The sequence below is a fragment of the Sceloporus undulatus genome, chromosome 7, assembly GCF_019175285.1.
Source record: "Sceloporus undulatus isolate JIND9_A2432 ecotype Alabama chromosome 7, SceUnd_v1.1, whole genome shotgun sequence".
NCBI classification, from domain to species: Eukaryota; Metazoa; Chordata; class Lepidosauria; order Squamata; family Phrynosomatidae; genus Sceloporus; species Sceloporus undulatus.
In genome coordinates, this window is record NC_056528.1 from 20,687,724 (window position 1) to 20,707,210 (window position 19,487).

Sequence of the window (19,487 nt, forward strand, 5' to 3'; positions counted from 1 at the left end):
CAAAATATCAACACACTTTCAATATGCTGTTCAGCTACAACTGCTTTAATGGTTTACTGAAAAATTGTGAATGTGTGCAATTTGATGATGCTTTCCAGCAAGTGCTTCCACAATCTGTTTATAAATTGTACTACTACTTTTGTATGTGTGTGTGTGTGTGATAATGTATGAAAGGGCTCTGAAAAATAGATGCTATGCAATGCAAATCTAACCCAGTTTTAATGGGGCTGGGCTGCAATAAGGCTACTTGGAAGTTTGCTTGTACATAACTGAGAGTAAAGGCTGCTTTCACATTTTATGTCCCCCATGTGTAAGTTTTTTTGGGCTGCATATTCCAAATTGCCAAAATAATGCAGTCTGACACCTCTTTAACTGCCCTGGCTCAATGCTATGGGATTCTGGGATTTGTAGTTTTGTAAGACAGACTTCTCTGTCAGCAAATACCACTTCAAATCCCAGGACTCCATAGCATTGAGCCATGGCAGTTAGTGGTGTCAAACTGCATATTGACGCACGGCAGAGAATAAATGCAGATGCTCTCAAATGCGGTCATTTGCACTCACACTGGCTTTAGCTACAAAGTTCATGACCAGCATTCTACACAAGCGACTTAGTAAATGAAGTATCTTAGTAAATCTAGGTAACTGTTCTGTAATCATGATCGCTACTTAGTCACAATGAAGCCAGAAACTTTGGTACATTCTGAAGCTAGAAAGCTGTTTGTGCAATTAGTCTGGCTTCAAAGAGCCCCAAACTAGTATTGTCAGGCATGTTCTTAGTGACTTATACAGTCATGTCAACCTTTGTTTTGGTTAATGTGCAGCTTGGTATTCCTTTGATCAAAACTCCTTCCCCCCATCCCCAGGCCTATCCTAGACTCACTGCACCCATGACCACTCCATGCTTGGTGAGAGCGTTGGTTATGCCCTTGTAGCCAGATGGGGAATAACTGCATCATCTGCAGGGATCTCCAGAGGATGTAATAATTTTGTGTCTGGTTACAGGAACATAGCCCAGTGTTTCCCCACTGCTCTAACCAGGCAGAGTCTGGGAGGCAGTGAATGGCCAGCTATAGTGTGGTTCCACATACTACGCTATACTGGATATAGGATAGTGGCTACAGCATGGAAAACTATAAAACCAAGCTGATAATAGTGTGCCTTCTCAAAGCATATGTGTACTCTCCCAGAAACAGCAGCATCACAGCATGGTAGCCACACCACAAGAGCTGACCTACAGCAGGTCTTAAAGCAGGAGTGGGGAACTTATGGCGCTCCAGGTTCTGATGAACTACTGTTCCCATCGTGCTTCAGGACCAGTCAAGCTGAAGGAAGTTTTAGCCAGGTTCACGAGGGCTTGGTTGAACCTCCTCCCCTTATGGCGACACTATATGTAGTGTTGCCATAAGGAGGAGAGATGCAACCAAGACCTCATGCGCCTGGCTAAAATTTCCCTCAGCTTGGCTGGTGGTAAGACATGATGGGAATAGTAGTTTCTCAGAATCTGGAAGGGCGTACGTTCAGCAGTATTGTACAGTACCTGACCTTCCTGGTTGCTCTGATGTAATTTCTTAGAGACTTGCTGTGTGTAGGGGACATGCTCTTTCCCTCTTAGGCCCTAGGTTCCCCATCCGTCCTAAAGCAAGGCAATTACCCATCCCATCATACGGGTTATAAAATAAGACACTCCATAATCCAGCAAAGGCCATGCCTTGTATTGGGCAAAGCATTCAGCTAAAGAGCTGGGTGCAAACCGGTATATTGGACACATTTTGGCAATGCAATCCTACAGCAGTCTACACAGAAGCAAGCCGTGCTTAGAAGTAAGACTCAAGACAGTAGGGAAAGACAACTGCTTTACAGGATGATAGACTCAGTCAAGGAAGCCATGGCTGCCCTGAGTTTGCTAGACCTGACCAGAACTGCAGATGGCTGGGTAACCTGGAGGTCTCTCAACAACCAAGTTTCACGTAAGTTGATGGTGAAGGTAATGAACAACAAGGTCTCATAGATGTAAGTGTGCAGGGCTGAAGCCTAAATCCTGCTGAAAGCAAAAGAATGGAGCAGTTGATGCTTGCTGAAGGTGCTTCTGATTTTAATGGGAAGTATTTATGACCATTTTTTGCAAAGTTGTGAACCAAAATGTGAAGCCGAGTGCCTATTTCGATGTAGGTGGGCCTCCAACTTAGGGGTGACCTGCAACTGTTTCCCAAGCAGGGCTCAAGAGGCCTCAAGCCTCAAAAAGAGACACCTATCCATCTTCCTGCATTTGTGAAACCCATACACAATTGGAAACCACTGCAACAAAATCAAGTATAGACTAGACCTGACCATAAAAACGCTTTTATTGAGTATGTAAAAGTTTGGGGATAGCTTAAGGATCATTGTAAACCATTAAGAACATAGCGGTGCCTTAACAGTGCTTCCTTTTAGCTTTTGTTTTTCCATGTTAAACAACCAGTAACAAAGTTTTCAGTGGTGTGAGTGGGTATTTTAGGTAGAGGAGTAGGGGAAGAGAAGGAAAAGGCATGATGTGGTGAAGAGGGGATGAAATTATTGGCACGAAAGGGAAAAGAACTGGTCCCTAGCAAACAGTCTGAACAAGTTTATCTGAATGAAAGGTGGGCCAAAAAAACCCCCACAAAAATAAAATTAGCATAGTGGAATTTTCACCACTGTGTCAACATACCCACACACACACACACTCACATGCGTGTGCACCTTCCACTAACCCGTGTGCAGAAAGGTCACTAGTGTTAAAAATAAAGCAATCCCTCTAGTTGTAATGTTCTTACAGTTGATACAAAGTGCACCTGAGGTTGACCCAGATGCTTTGAACAGTCATGGAAAATTAAAAGTCAAAGGAAAAAAAGGCCGCCAATCCAGCCCCCTTGGCTGCCACCCCCCCTCCCCATTAGCTTCAGTAACCCTCCCTCAATCCTCCCCCATGCCCCCCAGGGGAGATAAAATAGCTTCCCCTTCCCCAAAACCCATATCCAAACAGGCACCCTCCATTTCCTCCCCACCCCCTACCCCTTTTTGCAAACAACAGTCCGTTTAAAAAATAATAGTAATAAATAGTGGGTATATTGCATGCCGCAAAAAAGGGGAGATTCGATAGGAAAAAAAATGTCAGAGCTATATATGGTTTATCCCGCTGACAAGATACTAGGTATATTCTCCAAGCACCCCACTCCCCTGCCCCACTTTTTCAAAAAGAAATCCATGGGCATGGCCTACCGGCGTCAGTCTTGCACAAGCTCCGGGCGAAATGGGCCGAGTTGTGCAGGAGGAATCCCCGTAGGTCGTGCCCCAGGGAGAGTAAGGGCGTGCCTAACACTGTGCATCTGCAATATATAAATGGGGAGAAGGGAGGGGGCCTGTGCCCGTTCGGTCCTCAACATGCAGCAGGGTTGATCCAGCTAGGTTGGAAAAGGCCTCTGGTCTTCAGGTGGTGGTCCCTGCCTGGTCCTTTGGTCTGTCTTTCTTTAAAAAGGCTCCACACCTCGCTCCCAGCTCTGTACAGGTCTCTCTGCTCTGGCCCTTCATCATCGCTAGGCAGAATCAGGTGGTCCGCTTCTGGAGAGCCTTCCAAGTTCACTGCAGCTTGGTCCCCAGCTTACGCTGTCGGTTCCTGCAGCAGGCAGGTGGGAATCAAAATTTGATGGGTGTGTTTTGCAGGGAATTCCAGCCCTCCCTTCCTCCCCAGACTCAGCCCTCAAAATGGTTCACATGGAGGGCAGTCTTCAGGTTACAGACATCTTAAGTCAACTGACTGCACTGAGTCTTACTCAAATGCAATGTAATCTCTGAAAGAGTTCGGTGGGGCTCACTAGAAAATTAGATTTGGCCATGAGGGGATGACCTGAGACCCTTCCCTTGTTGGACTCCTTGCCACTGGCTGCAGTCCAACTTTGGCTGGCATTCTATTGGGAATTCACAATATCATAAACCAATTTACCGTTGCAAGCATTTACCATTACCATTTCGAATAAGGGAGACTCAACCTGTACTCATTTTTGAAAATCGTAGCCAAGATGTTCAAGGCCTTTCCATAATTTGTGCACTGGGACACCCTCAGGGAGAAAGGACCACTTGCCCAAGGGATCACATTCACTGAAACAACCTTCTGGCAAGTATAATATGTAGACCTTGCTAAGACAGATGGCTGCCAAAAAGTGGTTACTTCAGTAGTTCAAATGGCTTAAATTTTCAGGTCCAAACTAGAGCTCATGTACCACTGAATTCTCATCCAGGCTACGAACTTTTAACAGACTGTGTACCTAGTGGCTTTCTGCACAATCGCTAAGCCTTATTCTTACCTGGCTTCTGCCCTGGTGACGGTGTATTCAAACCATAGGATATTCGGGATGAGACTGGTGTCTCGAATTAAGAAGAATTCAGATATTGGCCTGGAAAGGGTAGAGGGGAAGAAAGTAGAGTGGAAGAGGGAAGAGAGACAGGAAACAGAGAATGAGAATTCACTTCAGCTCTTATTTTTGTTAGTTTTTATAATCTCAATGCATCAACAGGACATAGTACTCTGAACTTAGCTAGAAGGCAGAACCTGAAATGTTTGGAAAGTCGTTCAGAGGTGAGCCTGGAAATGTTAATTTTGTGACTAACTAAACTCTATAATTACATAGGGAGAGGAGGCTGGCCTCTTAATTACTTATTAAAATTACAGTTGGAAATGTTACATATTAGCTCTCATTATCCCTCAGCCTGAATGCTTAAAATATATATTAAACGATTATATTCATGCCCTACCATAAACTCTCACTCCTGGTGGTCGCAATGGGACTGTGGAAGTTTTCACATATGGTGGAAGCTGAGACTTAGGACCTTTCAAATACATAGTTGCTTCCCAGCTTCAGCTTCAAGTGACATCCCCCGAGAAAAAGATTTTCCATATACTAAGTGAAAAGACATCTAATCTTTCTTTTCCAAAATATTCCAAAACTGTGGTGTCACTTTCCTGAAGGCAGACTGATTGTGGAGGGGACACCAGAAAGGGCAAGAAAGACTTACCAGGCAGCTATTCTTGGGAATAATGGTGTTAAGATTTCCTGCGTGAAGATAAACCAAACTACGGCCATGATGGTCCCTGCAAGGCCTCCGTAAACAACTTGACTCCAGGTGTGGTAGCGTAGATAGACCCTGGATGCCGGAGAAGAGGAAGGATTATTAAGAAGCAAGGATGCTAGATAAGTGGTTGTGCCACTTACCAATTTTCAAAGGAAAGATTCCCTAGGATGGTGCCAAGGCAGTTAAGCTGGTATCAAACTCTTATTACTTCTGCAGTGCAAATAGCCTTTCAGGCTGCAATTCTGTATGGCTCAGCCTAGCATAGTAGTTCCACTTACAGACCCACTGTATATTAGGCTGAGCCATACACCACCACCCTGGACCTACCGTATACTCTCTGAAGCCCATCCCCACCCCATCGAGCTATGTCCCCATGTCCATGACCAGATGCAGAATGATTACACAAGGAAAGACATCTGTCAATGTCCTCCAGAGGTCTCAGCACTGATTTTGCATCTGGCTGCAGGAACACTCTGTTGTCTTGTGCAGTGGCCCCCTGATGGGGTGGGACATCTTGTGCAGTGTCCCACTGCATGCTGTCACAATTCTCTAACATGGTTCTTTATCATCTCAGAGATGTAGCTCTGTTATGGTAAAGTTATGTTTTGCAGCTCACAATGGAAGGTCTCAACTATTATTTCAGTATCACAACCTTATAAGGCAGGCCAGTAATTGAAGATTGCTGGTCTGTGACTAAGTCCAGCTAGTATGTTTACATCTGAAACAATACTGAAATTTGGGACTTCCCTGATTTGTAGCTCAGCCTCTTATAGCATAAGCCTCAATGGGCTTTTCGTACAAAATGACTGTTTAAGAATTATCTCTGGCATATCTACAAAAGCATTTCCCTGAAGAAGAAGAAAAAAGATGTTGCATCGCAGCCAGAACCAATTCAGTTTTAATAGGCTGCTCTCAGGAACGATGCACCAATAGCACAACAGGGACCCAAAACTATTCACTATAACAAAAAGTGACATACCTACTGTATGAGACCAGAAAGGCCACTGTTAAGAGGCAGAGGGACAGCACATGTCTCCACAGTAAGTCCAGAAACCTGGCATTGTTTGTTTGGTGCATTCTGGAGGGAACAAAGAGATTGAACCTGAATGACTTTTCACTAGACAGGCAAGCAGTTATGATCACAATCTAGTAAACTTATGCCTGGCAGGCCTAAAATGCTACACCTACATTAAAAAGATGCACAAACACCCAAATCTTTAATTCTGAAAATGAAAAACACGGAACAAAGAAAAACTGCCTAGTTTTTTGTCCTCTTCGCCTATAGCGTATTTAGGTCTGCACCTAAAATTATAAAACAGGGTATTAAAGGGAAAATATGTTATTATCAAATGTTTGAGCATGAATGCAGCAACCATGGCTGCATCTGCCCTGCAGAAATAATCCAGGCTGAGATCACTCTAATTGCCATAGCTCAATACTATGGCATTTTCTGTGAATTGTAGTTTTGTGAGACAGTTAGGCTTTTCTATCAAAGAGCTCTGCTGCCACAACAAACGACAGTTCTCAGAATTCCATACTAGTGAGCCATGGTAGTTAAAGTGGTATCAATCTGGATTATTTCTGCAGTGCAGATGCAGCCCACATTGATTGGACACATAAGCTTTTCAAGGACACTTTCCCTATACATCTTCAAGCTCTGTTCACCTCTTGTAAGGACTAGAAATATCTCGATTTATAATATACATAAGTGCACACACAGATTTCTGAAGCTGGGCATACTGGCAACCACATGGACTGTACAAATAAACTGATCAAGGACACATTCCCCATACATTCTCAAGGCCTGTTCACTTCTGTAAGGGCTGGAAGCTTGCTAAATTTATGATATACATACGTAAGTGTACACACAGATTTCTGAACTTGGTTGGGTCTAATGCCAGTCATCAGATGCCATCTTGGTGCGCATACAGGCTGACTTTAGATGTCACTGTAAACTTATTTCTACAAAAACATTTGGGGGGGGGATTCCATTGCAAAATCAATTGCAAACACAGCACCATTTGTGATCCTTAAACAAATTCAGATAGTCTACTACCTCACCCTGGCATCAGAAAAACCCAAACCCCAGATCACACTTGTTACAAATATACACATTAGAAAAGAAAATGAGCATTTGGCTGCCCTGCTCCACAAAAGGTCCTCTCCACTCCACTGGAACTATCTTTGGAAACCCAATTGAAAAACAGATGAAGGCAGACAGGAAAGGAACTGTCCTTGCCAGATCACATCATATCTAATAGTGAGTCTGTAACACCTCTAATGAATATTGAGGGGAAAGTGATTCACCTTAAATATAGGAAGAGGAAAGAGTAGATGGCAAAAAACCACATGAACTGGGAGTGGCTGGAAGGCATCGCGTACTTCGAATGGACCGATGGATGGATTTCTGAAGAGGCGGCAAAGGAGACAGAAAACAAACAAAGGGCTCATGAAAGCATGAATGGCCAGTAGAACTCTAAGACCCAGCATGGCTGTCTTTCCTCTGTTTCTCTTTCTCCAACCAGAAGGCCTTCTAATATGTGGGACTACAATCCTCATTACCTACATAGCCAATGCTAGCTGGTGTTATGAGAAGTATTTGTAATGGATATCAGTGTTATATCCCTAGTTACAGGGATTCGGGTGAACAGTATCTATTGCCTACAACTGGGTTTGGGTTAAATCACGGGTGGCCTGCAGATATGGTTTAAACAGCAACTCACAGCAATGGTGAGGAATGCTGGGAGTTGTAGTGCAACATGATTTCAATTCTCCTACCTGGGATAAAGGACAGGGAGGATGCTGAATCCCCCACTACTACCTCCATAAGCATGTTTGTTGGGAATGTGGATGCGCCCAGGCACTGGAACTCTTTCCCTAAGGTTTTGGAGTATTTCAGATTTTTGGAGTTCCAGATAAGGGAGGCTCAATCTGTACTGACTCGGTAAGTATAATTCTCAAATCCAACTGAGAGTAAGAATTATTCCTCCAGCTCCACCAAACCCCCCCCCCCCCCCCACCTGTTGGGTTGTAACCACCCATGCCCTTCCCCACCAGCAATAGCCTACCTGCACAAGGCCGTGGCTCTTGGATAATATTCTTTATGAGCCAATTCACACCTTCGTTGAATAGCAGCCCCAGCAAGAAAGAGATCTACAAAAGGAAAGTAGCAATACAAGATTCTGAGTCAGATTAAGCAACTTGTAATGAGCTATTTATTTAGAGCTTTGGAACAGAATCCTATTAGTGTACTATGCAAGTAGTTGCACTTTTTCCAGGACTATGGAGGCCTGATGAGGCAAGTGGACAAAATCTGCTGGCTCTGCACAAATTACTTCTCTAGTGCTTTGGCCTCCTTCATAAATACTATGCCCATGGCCTTTTCTGTCCTGCTGCCGTCAGTTGTATTACACTGGCTGAGTGCACCAATAGGATTCCACCATCATCATCTGCCTTTTAAATACAACTTCACAAGCTTGCCCACAAAGAAGAAACATCACCAAATCCTGAATTAATACAACGATTATTTTTTCAAAAGACCAAGCACATTCAGTAAGAAAAATAGTTGGTGACAGTTAACAAGAAATGACTGGAGGGCTACATTCCAGGGGCTGGTAAGGCCAGAGGGATGGAACTAAAAATGGCAGCATATTTCAACTCAAAGCTCCTTCTGCCAGTACCTAAGCCTTAGGAGAGACGCCTATGACACTGAAAGTGTCATGGGGAAGGGGGAACAGCCTTCTGGGGAAACACAGCAAGCCAGATTCAGCCCCAGGGCCTGAGGTTTCCCACACTTCTGGAAAAAAATGTAAGTTAATGAAAACATAAATCAATCTGCAACGTAACTACTGCTACCTCTTTCGCTCTGCTACTATCTCCATTGATCTTGCTAGGCCTATTCACCACTGGCTGCTAAACAAATCAGGAATGAGTCACATTCAAGCTGATGGCTTCCTGCATGCATTTGTGCTCTTCACTGTACTGTCAGGTACCTATGTCTCTCCTTCTCTTGTCTTGCTTGATCTTTTGGGATCACTCTGTAAGAAACACAGGATTGTTGTTTTTTGTCTCTCAGTACTCCATGTGTATATACAATATACTCTATGCTGCTGTAAGTCTTTTAAACGCCTTAAGACTCTCTTGTTTCTTCTACTGAAATAGATTAACACAGGTATTATTCTGACATTGGTTTGTTGTAATCTGGCTTGTTATGACATATAAAACTATGGTTTGGTAGTGACTCATGAACTCAGGTTTATTTAAACCATGGATTATTGTACCATCTATATAAACAGCAATGGTTTGTTTCTGGTTTGTTTCCCCAACTGCCCATCAAATGGGTGCAAGATAAACCAAGCAGAAATGGGAGAGGCAAACCATAGTTTGTTTGACCACCTGCCAGGCAATGGCTGGCTAGAGCAACAAACTATGGTTTATCATGCTGTCTCAACATACAGTTGCGCATCTGACAATGTTTGGTAGATAAGAGGGACAGGAGAAGGGAAAGTTGTGGAACTCCAAAATGCAAAAGGTCACCAGCTTTGGTTGGAATATAGAAGCCAGACTCACCGTGTGAAGTTCTCTCTTGAAAACAATGAGTGTGATGAAGCCAACTATGATGAAAATAGGACCCAGGCTTACGTAGGCAAGGAGATAACCTGTAAAGTCACCTGAGGTGGGAGAGAAAAGAGTCAAACAGTGACCAAGTGCAGTCTTGCCTACTTTCCTTCCATGTCTTCATGCAGCTTGGTGAAGACCTTGCCACAAAGCTTGCCAAGGCCACAAATTTAACATCCCTCAAAGGATGACAATGGCAAACCCTCTTTGAAAAAACTTTGCCAAAAAAAAACCCTGTGATAGGTTCGTCATAAGTTGAAAATGACATGAAGACACACAACAGCAACAGCAAAACTACACTGCAACAGAGCTCTGTGACAGACCAGGCTGAATACCTCACCAAACTACAAAACCCAGGATTCTGTAGTCATGGCAGTTATAAGTGGTATCAAACTTCTCTAATTGACAATGTGGATACACTCTTATTGAATGGAGAGGAGTGTGTGTGTGTGTATTTGAGTGTAAGAGAAAGAGAGAGCTAGAGATGGAATAAAGCACAGCACCCACCTGACACCAGAGGAAAATGTGGGGCTTACCACAAAAGCATTGACTAAAAATGGAAATGTAGCCCGGGATAAATGGAAGCCAGACCACATCCTTCTTCCAAACACCCAGTTTTCACCACCATTTCCTGAAAAATGTCTGCTTGTGGAAGAAATTTTGGTCACATCATCATCACTTGGTGCAGGGCTTCTGTTGCTTTTTAAGAAACACATGCAAGAGAAAAATATTTCCAGGCTACTTGACAGGAAGGCTTTTATTCTCAGAGGAATAGCAGCTCGCAAGCTTTGAAAAAAGACTCCAGCAGTAAAACCAGGGATGGGGATCCTATGTATACAAGCAACACATCCTTCACTTCTTTGCACAGACAGAGACCCAAAAGAGAAGGGCTGGACTCTTTTTTCATTTTGCTTTATGCACTAGGTTTAGTTTAAGACTGGAACAAGTGGCGGTGAGGTTTACAGAAACACATAAATGTGCTTTCAGCACTAGAAAGAGACACCCTTATAGTGGGAGCAGGTGGATTTTAACTCGCTTGCGCAACAATATCAACAGGAGAGATTCTCTGGCAACTACATAAAAAGCAAGTGGGAGAACAGTACAGATGGTCCCACAGCGGGTGAGAATCAGTTCAACCAGTACAGCAGAAATGGGCATGGCTGTATGCTTTTTATTTTGCATGCCATCCCTGAGCAATTGGGCCAATTTATCACAATGCCTCCCTTCTGTTCTTTCCCAGTGACTGGTACCCAGAAGCAAAACTATCTCCAGGTATCAAGGTTGGATACAGCCTTCAGGATAATGGATAAGATGTGAAAAGCGGGGAACCCCCACATTCTTAAGATGTCCTTTCAGCCTGAGAGCTGGATTTGACTTCTTGGAGGCCACATTCCAGAGGTGGGAACAGCGAGACTAAAATCACCCGCCTGTTTTAGCTGAAAACTAAGCCTTAGGAAAGACATTTTGACCTTTAAGAATAGGGGGAAGCCCTATACGACAGATGTGAAACCACCAAATGACAATGTCAAGGGGAAAGGGAGTGTGTTTTACTTTCCTTTAAAACTGTCCCAAATACAGCTTTGAATTCTAATTTATATTTTAAAAAGAACATTTAGTGATTGTATGAGAAAGAGAAAAAGAGAAATTAAAATTGTGTGCGCACAGTATCACATATGTACAAGGGGTCCTCCACATTCGCTTGGGTTTGGGGCACAGGACCTCCATGGAAGTGGGGAAAAAGTATATGAAAAAACATTGGGGTTTTTTCTACCCAAGAGAACACCTCTCGAGGTCTTCCACCGCAACTCTATGGCTAACATCAGCCAAAAGGTGACCACAGAATCACGCTGGAGAACCTAGAAATACCTCGAGACGTGTTTTATCTACTAATATCCAAGTCCTCCAGCACAACTCTATGGTCAACTTCTAGTAGAGTTGCACTGGACGACTTCTAAAGAGAACATATCAAAAGTCAAAGCCACAAATGTGGAGGGTTGACTGTAGTTGCTTATTACATGCTAAAGAGATGGGAAATCTGATCACAAATCACCTATATCTTGTCTTCTTTGGTCTTAGGTGGCAGTCACCACCACACTTGGCAGCACCAAAGAGTAAAGCTTGTTTTCCTAGTTATCCTCAGTCTCTGGCATTCCAAGGTCCATGAAGCTAGGAGCTCTTAACAGAGGTCTCTCATGGTTCGATATCTGTGATCAGATCCCACAGCTTCAATAGGAAACATGAGAACCTATGACACCACTCAGCTGACAACCCAAAACCCAAAAATGTTAACAGAACAAAGGCAGATCTGTTATGGAGATGGGCTTTATATCTATTCCTCCTCAGTGGCAAATTCTTTTCCTATGCTTTATAAGTAGATTCTCCACAATTCAGGTATGTTTCATTTTCAGAACTTTTAGTACTATTTAACTCATCCAGATTCTTCCCCGTCCCCCAACCCCAAGAAGCTGAGATGTTTGTGTCTTTGTCTTTCCTCTATGTCTTAGCTATTTCTATTTCATCTACTGCTTTTTTCCTGTTCTGCCTACTTTTTCTGATTCAAAACACTCTTGGAAAATTGGCTGGGTCAAGTATTGGATTTCTCTGTTCTTTGATAAGACTTTAAATAAACTCCCCAAAGGCTCAGAAGAGAAGAGATGCAAGGTCAGCTCTTCAGCTATTTTCCAACCTGTCTCTGTTTCCCGCAGCTAACTTGCATTTGGAACTGCACTGTATTCAAACCAGCAATCTAGAGTGAATAACTTCCCCTGTATAATACACATCTGGGTTGGAAAACTTGAATTCTCCAAGCAATGACTGTGTACCTACACTTTCCGCTGAACATAGCTGTAAGGAGAAGGCAAATAGAAAGTCAGCTTGGGTTGCCTATCTGGCACTTCCAGGCACTCCTTCTTCCCTCCAAGACTCCACCAAAATGAGGCCCAAATCTGAGCCTTTTGTGAGTTACATTGGAATTGTAGTATCTTAGTTGAAAGGGACCACAAGGCCATCTAGTCTAACCCACTGCCATGTAGGAATACACAACGACAGCACTGTTGAAAAACTCCCATCCAACCTTAAAGATCTCCAAAGATAGAGAGTCCATCAACGTCTGATGAAGAAGTCACTGTCAAACGGTACAAAAAATTATTCCTAATGTTTAGGTGGAATCTCTTTTCTTGTCATTTGAATCCACTGGTTCATGGTCTAGTCTCCGGAGCTGCAGAAAACAGGCTTGCTCCACTTTCTATGTGACATCTCTTCAGATATTTAAAGATGGTCATCATGTCCCCTCTCAGATTGCACTGCAGAAATACAGTAATCCAACTTGACACCACTTTAATAGCCATGGCTCAATGCTATGGAATTCTGGGAATTGCCACAACCAACTACAACCATGAGCCATGGTAGTTAAAGTGATGTCACACTGGATTATTTCTGCAGTGTTGAGGCAGCCTCAGTCTTCCGTTCTGCAAGCTAAACATACTCAGTTCCTTAAGCCGTTCCTCATGTCACCTCCACTCAAGTATTATTACATGATTTCACATTTCCCCATTCCATGGAGAAGCGGTGATAAGCAACAAAATCCAAGGATTTTTAGGTGACTAATTCATAGAGGTGTTACAAAGACATTGTTGCCAATTGCCTGAATGATTAAAGGCATGACTGATAAACTGACTGAGCAAAGACTGGCTTATGAAGAAACAACAATTCTGAAGGAAAAAGCACCCAACACTTCGTCTCTCAGTTAACAGCTGAGCTTGCTTAAAACGCTAAACCAGGAATGTGGGGAAATTTTGGCTTACTGGCAACAAATGGTGCACTGGGCAATGCTGCTTAAGTGATCCCTGCTTGTTCCTCCAACACATTGCCACAGCAAAGGCATGGCAGGGCAACTGAGACATGTCTAGGAGCCAATGTTTGATCCCTGGAGCTCTCTGGGGGAGGTACAGATGGCCAATGCTTTTTGAAAACGGAAGTGCTCAGAAATAAAAAGCCTTTTAAAATGTTTAAACAGTGCAGCAGAGGCCTGCGACCTATTTAATAAGAACTAGAGAAGGTGCTTAAGTGTCAAGATATATCATTGAATACCAAGATCAAGATTGCCCATGCCATAATATTCCCAAATTCTATGTATGGGTGTGAAAGCTGGACCGTGAAGAAAACTGACAGAAAGAAAATCAACTGCTTTGAAATGTGCTGGAGGAGAGTTCTCTGGATATCATGGGCTGAGAGTAAATCAGGTCTGAACTCTCACTGGCAGCAAAGATGACTAACTTTTTAGGCTTTTGTATTTTGGACATATCATGAAATGATGGGACTTACTGAAAAAGATGACAAAATTTGGCAAAGTGGAAGGAGACGAGGGGGAAAGATCACACTATAGACTCCATCAAGAGAGCCGCAGCTGCCCTGCATTTGAAAGACCTGAGAGGGCAATTGCTAACAGGAACACTTGTAGTTCTCCCATTCAGACAAAGCCACCTTGAAGGCAGTTAATAAGATACATAATTCACCCTTTTGGGAAAGGCAGAAGATAGGTGCCCTGCGGATTCCAGAAGGTCAAGGGCCTCAACAACAGTCCTGAGTTCCTCCAGGACTAGACTTTGCCCACTTCTGAGTAAAAGCAACCACAAACGTCCCCCCAAAACAGCAGAAAACCATAGCGCTACACCCCCAACTCAGGACTCCTTACTTGCTTCTCTTTGCCAGGTCTACAATTACAATGTTCTAGGCACAGATTTTTCCTAGCTGCAACTAGAAATGCTGAGGATTTAACTTCTCCAAGCAATCCATGCGCTGTAGCACTGAGCTATGCTGTCCAAAGCACATAAGGTGTGGCGTCTACTGTCATCCCTTTCTGCATGTAGTCTTCTTCTTTTTAATGATTCAAGGCTTCGATTCATTAATGTGTGGAAAGAAGAAACAAAGGACAACAGGGTGCATATCACTCAGAAATGCTACTTCTATGCTCCACCCAGTCTCCAAATAGTAGACACTGAGACTTGATGCTATTCTCTCTCTCTCTCTCTCCACACACACAAAACTGTAGAATACAACCAGCTTGCAGGCACAAAGCAACCCCAGCTTGGTGCAGGAAATACGAGACGCAGGAGCTAAATATCAGAGAGAGACAGAGAGAGATAAATAATACATGTGATAGTGTTTTGCTTTTTCTATTGCCACAATGCGTCTAACTCCCACAGTGCTTAGTGTCTAGAAAGTGGGGGAGGAAAAGATAAAAAGGCAACATGCAGTTTGCCATCCAGCTCACAAATGGTTTTTAATCATGGGAATCTACAGCATGGGACAGAGTTCTGGTTTGCAGCAAAGCAGAAAGTCTGTGGCTATGCCATGTTTTTAGCTGTTGTTGTTAACTGCCACCAAGTCAGCTTCAGCTCATGACAGCCCTATGAATGAGAGGCCTCCAAAACATCTTGTCATTAACAGACCTGTTCAAGTCTTGCAAACATTGGTCTATGGCTTGACTTCATCAAACCACCTCTACTAATACCGTCTTCCTCTTTCCCTGCTGCCGCCTACTTCACCAAGTATTATTGCCTTTTCCAAATTCCAAACATTGTTTCATGTTATGTCCAAAGTATGATAGCCTCAGTTCGGTCATTTCAGCTTCCAGGCAAAGCTCAAGCCTGATTGCTATCAAACCCATTCACTGGTCATTTTGGCAGTCCCTGGTATCCACAGAGAACTCTCCTCCAGCATCAGATTTTAAATTAGGTGATCTCTGTTTAAAAACCTTGAAAGAAATGGAGCTCTCCATGCTCCAAGGCAATCTATTCTACCACCAAACACCTCTTACAGTAAAGAAGTTCTTCAGAACGTTTAAACTGAATCTCTTTTCTTGTAATTTGAATCCACTGGTCCATGTTCTAGTCCCTAAAGCTGCAGAAAACAAGACTGCTTCATCTCCAGGTGTTGGTGGCATGGAAGTGAGTGGCGTATATATAGTGTATAGAGGGATCTTGTAACACCTTTGAGACTAACTGAAAGAAATTGGCAGCATACATAGTGTATATATATGGTGTATATGTACTGTGTGACTCTTGGTTGGGAGGAAGCTATTTACATGGAGCTTGTTCTCTGCTGTTCCAGAGATCAAGACATGGAGCAATGGATTCAAGCTGCAAGAAAAGAGATTACAGCTCAACACGAGGAAGACCTGTATGACGGTAAAGGCTGTTTGACAGTGGAAAACACTCCATTGGAGTGTGGTGAGGCCGGGTGGCTATTTGTCAGGAGTGCTTTGATGGTGTATTCCTGCCTGGAAGAATGGGGTTGGACCGGATGGCCCTTGAGGTCCCTTCCAACTCTATGATTCCTAGGATCATATTGGCTTTTTTAAGGTTCTGCACCACACTGTTTACTCATGTTCAGTTTGTGGTCTGCACCATCTATTACTCAGGAAGAAGAAATGTTTATTGATTAGCCCTTAGCCCATTTCAATATAACAGAAAACAACACTAAAACAAGTAAAACACACTATGAAGTTCGATAAAAATTCTATAGCAATTAGAAAAGAACTAAAATGTAATATAACACAGAACCCGAGATGTATATAGAGTACTGTATGGCTGTCATATAAATGTCAAACAATGTAAGTACATTAGAAGTATATAGTACCTAAACCATTTTGCTCAAACAATAAAAAACTGTGTTGTACAAAAGGTTATTTTTAAAGGGTATAAACTGAGTTGTGCATCCCAGCATGGCAGGGTGGGGTTGGAATAGCTGGCCATCGAAGTCCCTCCCAACCCTTAAGGTCCTAGGATCGCATCTACCAAAGTAGTTGAACCCTATATAGGACAATATATGAGCAAGTACAGCAAATCCAAACCAAGGCTCCTTTGTTGGGAAATGGTATCTATTTATTGATTTTGTAAATGCAGATACTGCTGGCCCTCCATATTTGTGGCTTCTGGTTAATATGTTCCCTCTAGGAATCTCTAGGTCCTCCAGCGCAACTCAGCCAGAGGTTGAGCATACAGTTGTGCTGGAGAACTTGGAGATCACTAGAGAAAACACTTCCCTAGGCATTTGCCCTCCAAAATGGTTCCATGATCAGTCTCTGGCAGATGCTGACCATAGAGCTGCTTTGGAGGACCTGGACATTCCTAGGGATGTGTTCTCTCAGGTAAAAAGAATAGGGGAGGGGGGTATTTGTGGTTTTCACATTCATAGGGGTCCTTCCTGCCTAACCACAGCAAAGATAGGGCTGTATTAGTCTGTAGAATCAGTATGTAGAAAGATCTTGTAGCACCTTGGAGACTAAATGGAAAAAAAAAGTTGGCGGCATGAGCTTACCTAGACTTCAGTCTACAGTATTTCTTCATATGCATTTGGATAATAATAATAATAATAATAATGTAGAGATCTTGTAGCACCTTTGAGACTCACTGAAAGAAAGAAGTTGGCAGCATGACCTTTCCTAGACTGAAGCCTATTTCCTCAGATGCATTTGGATATAATAAATGACCATTAATAATAATAGCATAGGGATCTTGCAGCACCTTTGAGACTCACTGAGAGAAAGAAGTTCCTAGACCAAAGTCTACTTCCCCAATGCATCCAAGGAGTAGACTGAAGCCTAGGAAGATGGCTCCTGCTGCCAACTTCTTTCCTTCAGTGAGTCTCAAAGGTGCTCCAAGATCTCCCTACATACTTTTGTGCTTTATTTATTTGTCTTCTATGCTACCTTCCTCCCAAAAAGAGACCCAAGGCAAATCCATCTGAGGAAGTAGATTTAAGTCAGCAGAAGCTCATGCTGCCAACTTCTTTCTTTCAGTGAGTCTCGAAGGTGCTGCAAGATCTCTCTACATTATATATATATATATATATACAGTAGTTATTCTGAAGCATTGTTTGTTTACTTGTACACCTGAAAGCAAAACCAGAGAGAAGCCCTCCTGAGGAGAGACAGAAGCCAAGCTCTTCAGAGAAGCCCCACTCTTTGCCTGCCAAGCCCAAGCCCAGTTCTTCTGCGCATGCGCGCTCGGCCACCCAGCCACCGCCGCCCCCCCAGCGCGCATGCGCAGTAGTCGCCCTCAGCCCAGTGCCCCTCTCCCGAAGCTCCGCGTTCGCTCCCTTCCGACCCAAACCGCCTCCTCCTTTCCCCGGACCTTCCTTCGCAACCTCAGCCGAACCAGGAGCCTTTACCTGCGGGATACTCGACGTGCGTCAGGGAAACCGGACTCAGCGGCACAGCGAGCGAGCACTCTCCGGCTGCGGCCATCTTACTCGGATACCGCAGCCAATAGGAGGGCACACAACGGGGCGGGGGCGGGGCTAATGGGGAAGGCGTTCGGCCAATCGCGACGCTCGGCAGGTGTAGTTTGAACCAATCACCGCGCACTGCAACACCCCAGCCCTCAAGCTCCGCCCCCTTTCTTTCGGTAGGAGTCCAAAGAGCGAATTAGAAAGGCAGCTCAGGCGTCCAATCGGCGGCTAGGGCTGAGGTAGAGGAGGAGACCAATGGAAAGGAAGGCGGGGACGTGGCGGCGCTCGGTGATTGGACGGCTCTCCTCGCCAATCGCGGAGTCGCCTGGAGCTTTGGTTTTCTTTCCCTCTCCTCATGGCCTCGCCCCGTTTCAGCCAATCAAAGCTCAGAGCGCGTGAATAGGCTCTGAGGCAGAGAGGGGCATTGTGGGTAGAGTAGTGGCTGAGAGGAATTTAGTGGGGTTTTACCTCAGGGAAGAACCCTTTCTTATTCTTCCTTATTACCTCAGGGAAGAAGCACATTGTTACTGTCCTTCAAGTGACATATGGTGACCGTGAGGCGAAGCAGTCATGGGTTTTCCTTCAGAGCAACTTTGCCATTGCCATCCCTTGAGGCTGAGAGAGTGTGACTTGGCCCAAGGGCGCTCACTTTCCATGGATTTGAACCCTGGTCTCTCCAGTCATAGTCTAACAGTCAACAAACCTCTACACCACACTTACTACTATCACTACTAAACAGAGCCTTCTCCAAAGTGGCAATTAACAACACCACAAGCATTCAAGATACAGGGGCCCTCCCTGGTTTCCATATTGAGAACCCTATATAGAAAGATACCTTCCTTCGGGGTTTTAGCTGAGAGAAATGGCTTTGCTCTCCCAAGTTAGAATTTTGCACCCCCAATTAAATGTTCCATCAATGCCCACATTTCCAGCATTGCAGACATTGAGTCATTCCTTCATGCGTAGAACTCTGTTCTATTTGCATTCCCTTCCTATTTGGAGGCTTAAACTGTGTTTCTGAATTCAGAGACATAACATCAGCATCACACTACACTGTTATGGCACTATGATTCCACTTTAACAACTATGGCTGCCTCCTCTGGAATTATGGGGGCTGTAGTTTAGTGAGGCCTAAGAGATCTCTGGCTGATCATTCCAAATGCCTCTCCCTAAACTGCAAATCCCAGGTGGCCATAGTGGTGAAAGTAGAATAATAGCACTATAGCAGCGTAGTGTGATGTTTAGCATAATAGCCATGTTTGTCTGGAATAGCAATACGCAAAGGTACCTTTGAAACTGTTTCAAAGGTGTTACATGACCTGTTTGCATACTGTTTTCCTAAATGTGCAGCTGAAGTTTTAGGTTACAACAACGTGAAAATGTTGGGGATGAGTAAAAGTAAGCTGGGCACAGAATTCTTATTCGGGAAGCAAAGCGCTAATCCCACTCACCACTTTAGCTACATCCCTTGCAATTCCATTTCTTCTTCCATATCTTCAAGTTGTTTCCAATTTATGGCAACCCTAAAATGGACCTATCTTGGCAAGATTT

The 19,487-nt window shown here is 43.8% G+C and overlaps 1 protein-coding gene across 1 annotated transcript; it reads right to left on the reverse strand.

The window, feature by feature from the left end:
• Positions 1-2,326: 2,326 nt before the first annotated feature.
• Positions 2,327-17,969, reverse strand: DOLPP1 (dolichyldiphosphatase 1). Its single transcript, XM_042480001.1, has 8 exons — positions 17,877-17,969; positions 9,657-9,757; positions 8,156-8,240; positions 7,395-7,494; positions 6,067-6,165; positions 5,031-5,159; positions 4,322-4,411; positions 2,327-3,633 (listed from the first exon to the last, which is right to left on the reverse strand). The coding sequence occupies exons 1-8, from the start codon at positions 17,950-17,952 to the stop codon at positions 3,597-3,599; spliced, it is 717 nt and encodes a 238-aa protein (XP_042335935.1). The 5' UTR covers positions 17,953-17,969; the 3' UTR covers positions 2,327-3,596.
• Between the last annotated feature and the right edge of the window lie 1,518 nt (positions 17,970-19,487).

What these genes read in the sequence shown, in the direction of transcription:
- DOLPP1 (XM_042480001.1), bottom strand. Translation starts at nt 17,952, where the DNA reads ATGGCCGCAGCCGGAGAGTGCTCGCTCGCTGTGCCGCTGAGTCCGGTT. An exon ending in GCACGTCGAGTATCCCGCAG is followed by an intron (nt 9,758 to 17,876) that starts GTAAAGGCTCCT and finishes CTCCCACCTCAG; the next exon opens with GTGACTTTACAGGTTATCTC. An exon ending in TCAAGAGAGAACTTCACACG is followed by an intron (nt 8,241 to 9,656) that starts GTGAGTCTGGCT and finishes TTCCTTTTGTAG; the next exon opens with ATCTCTTTCTTGCTGGGGCT.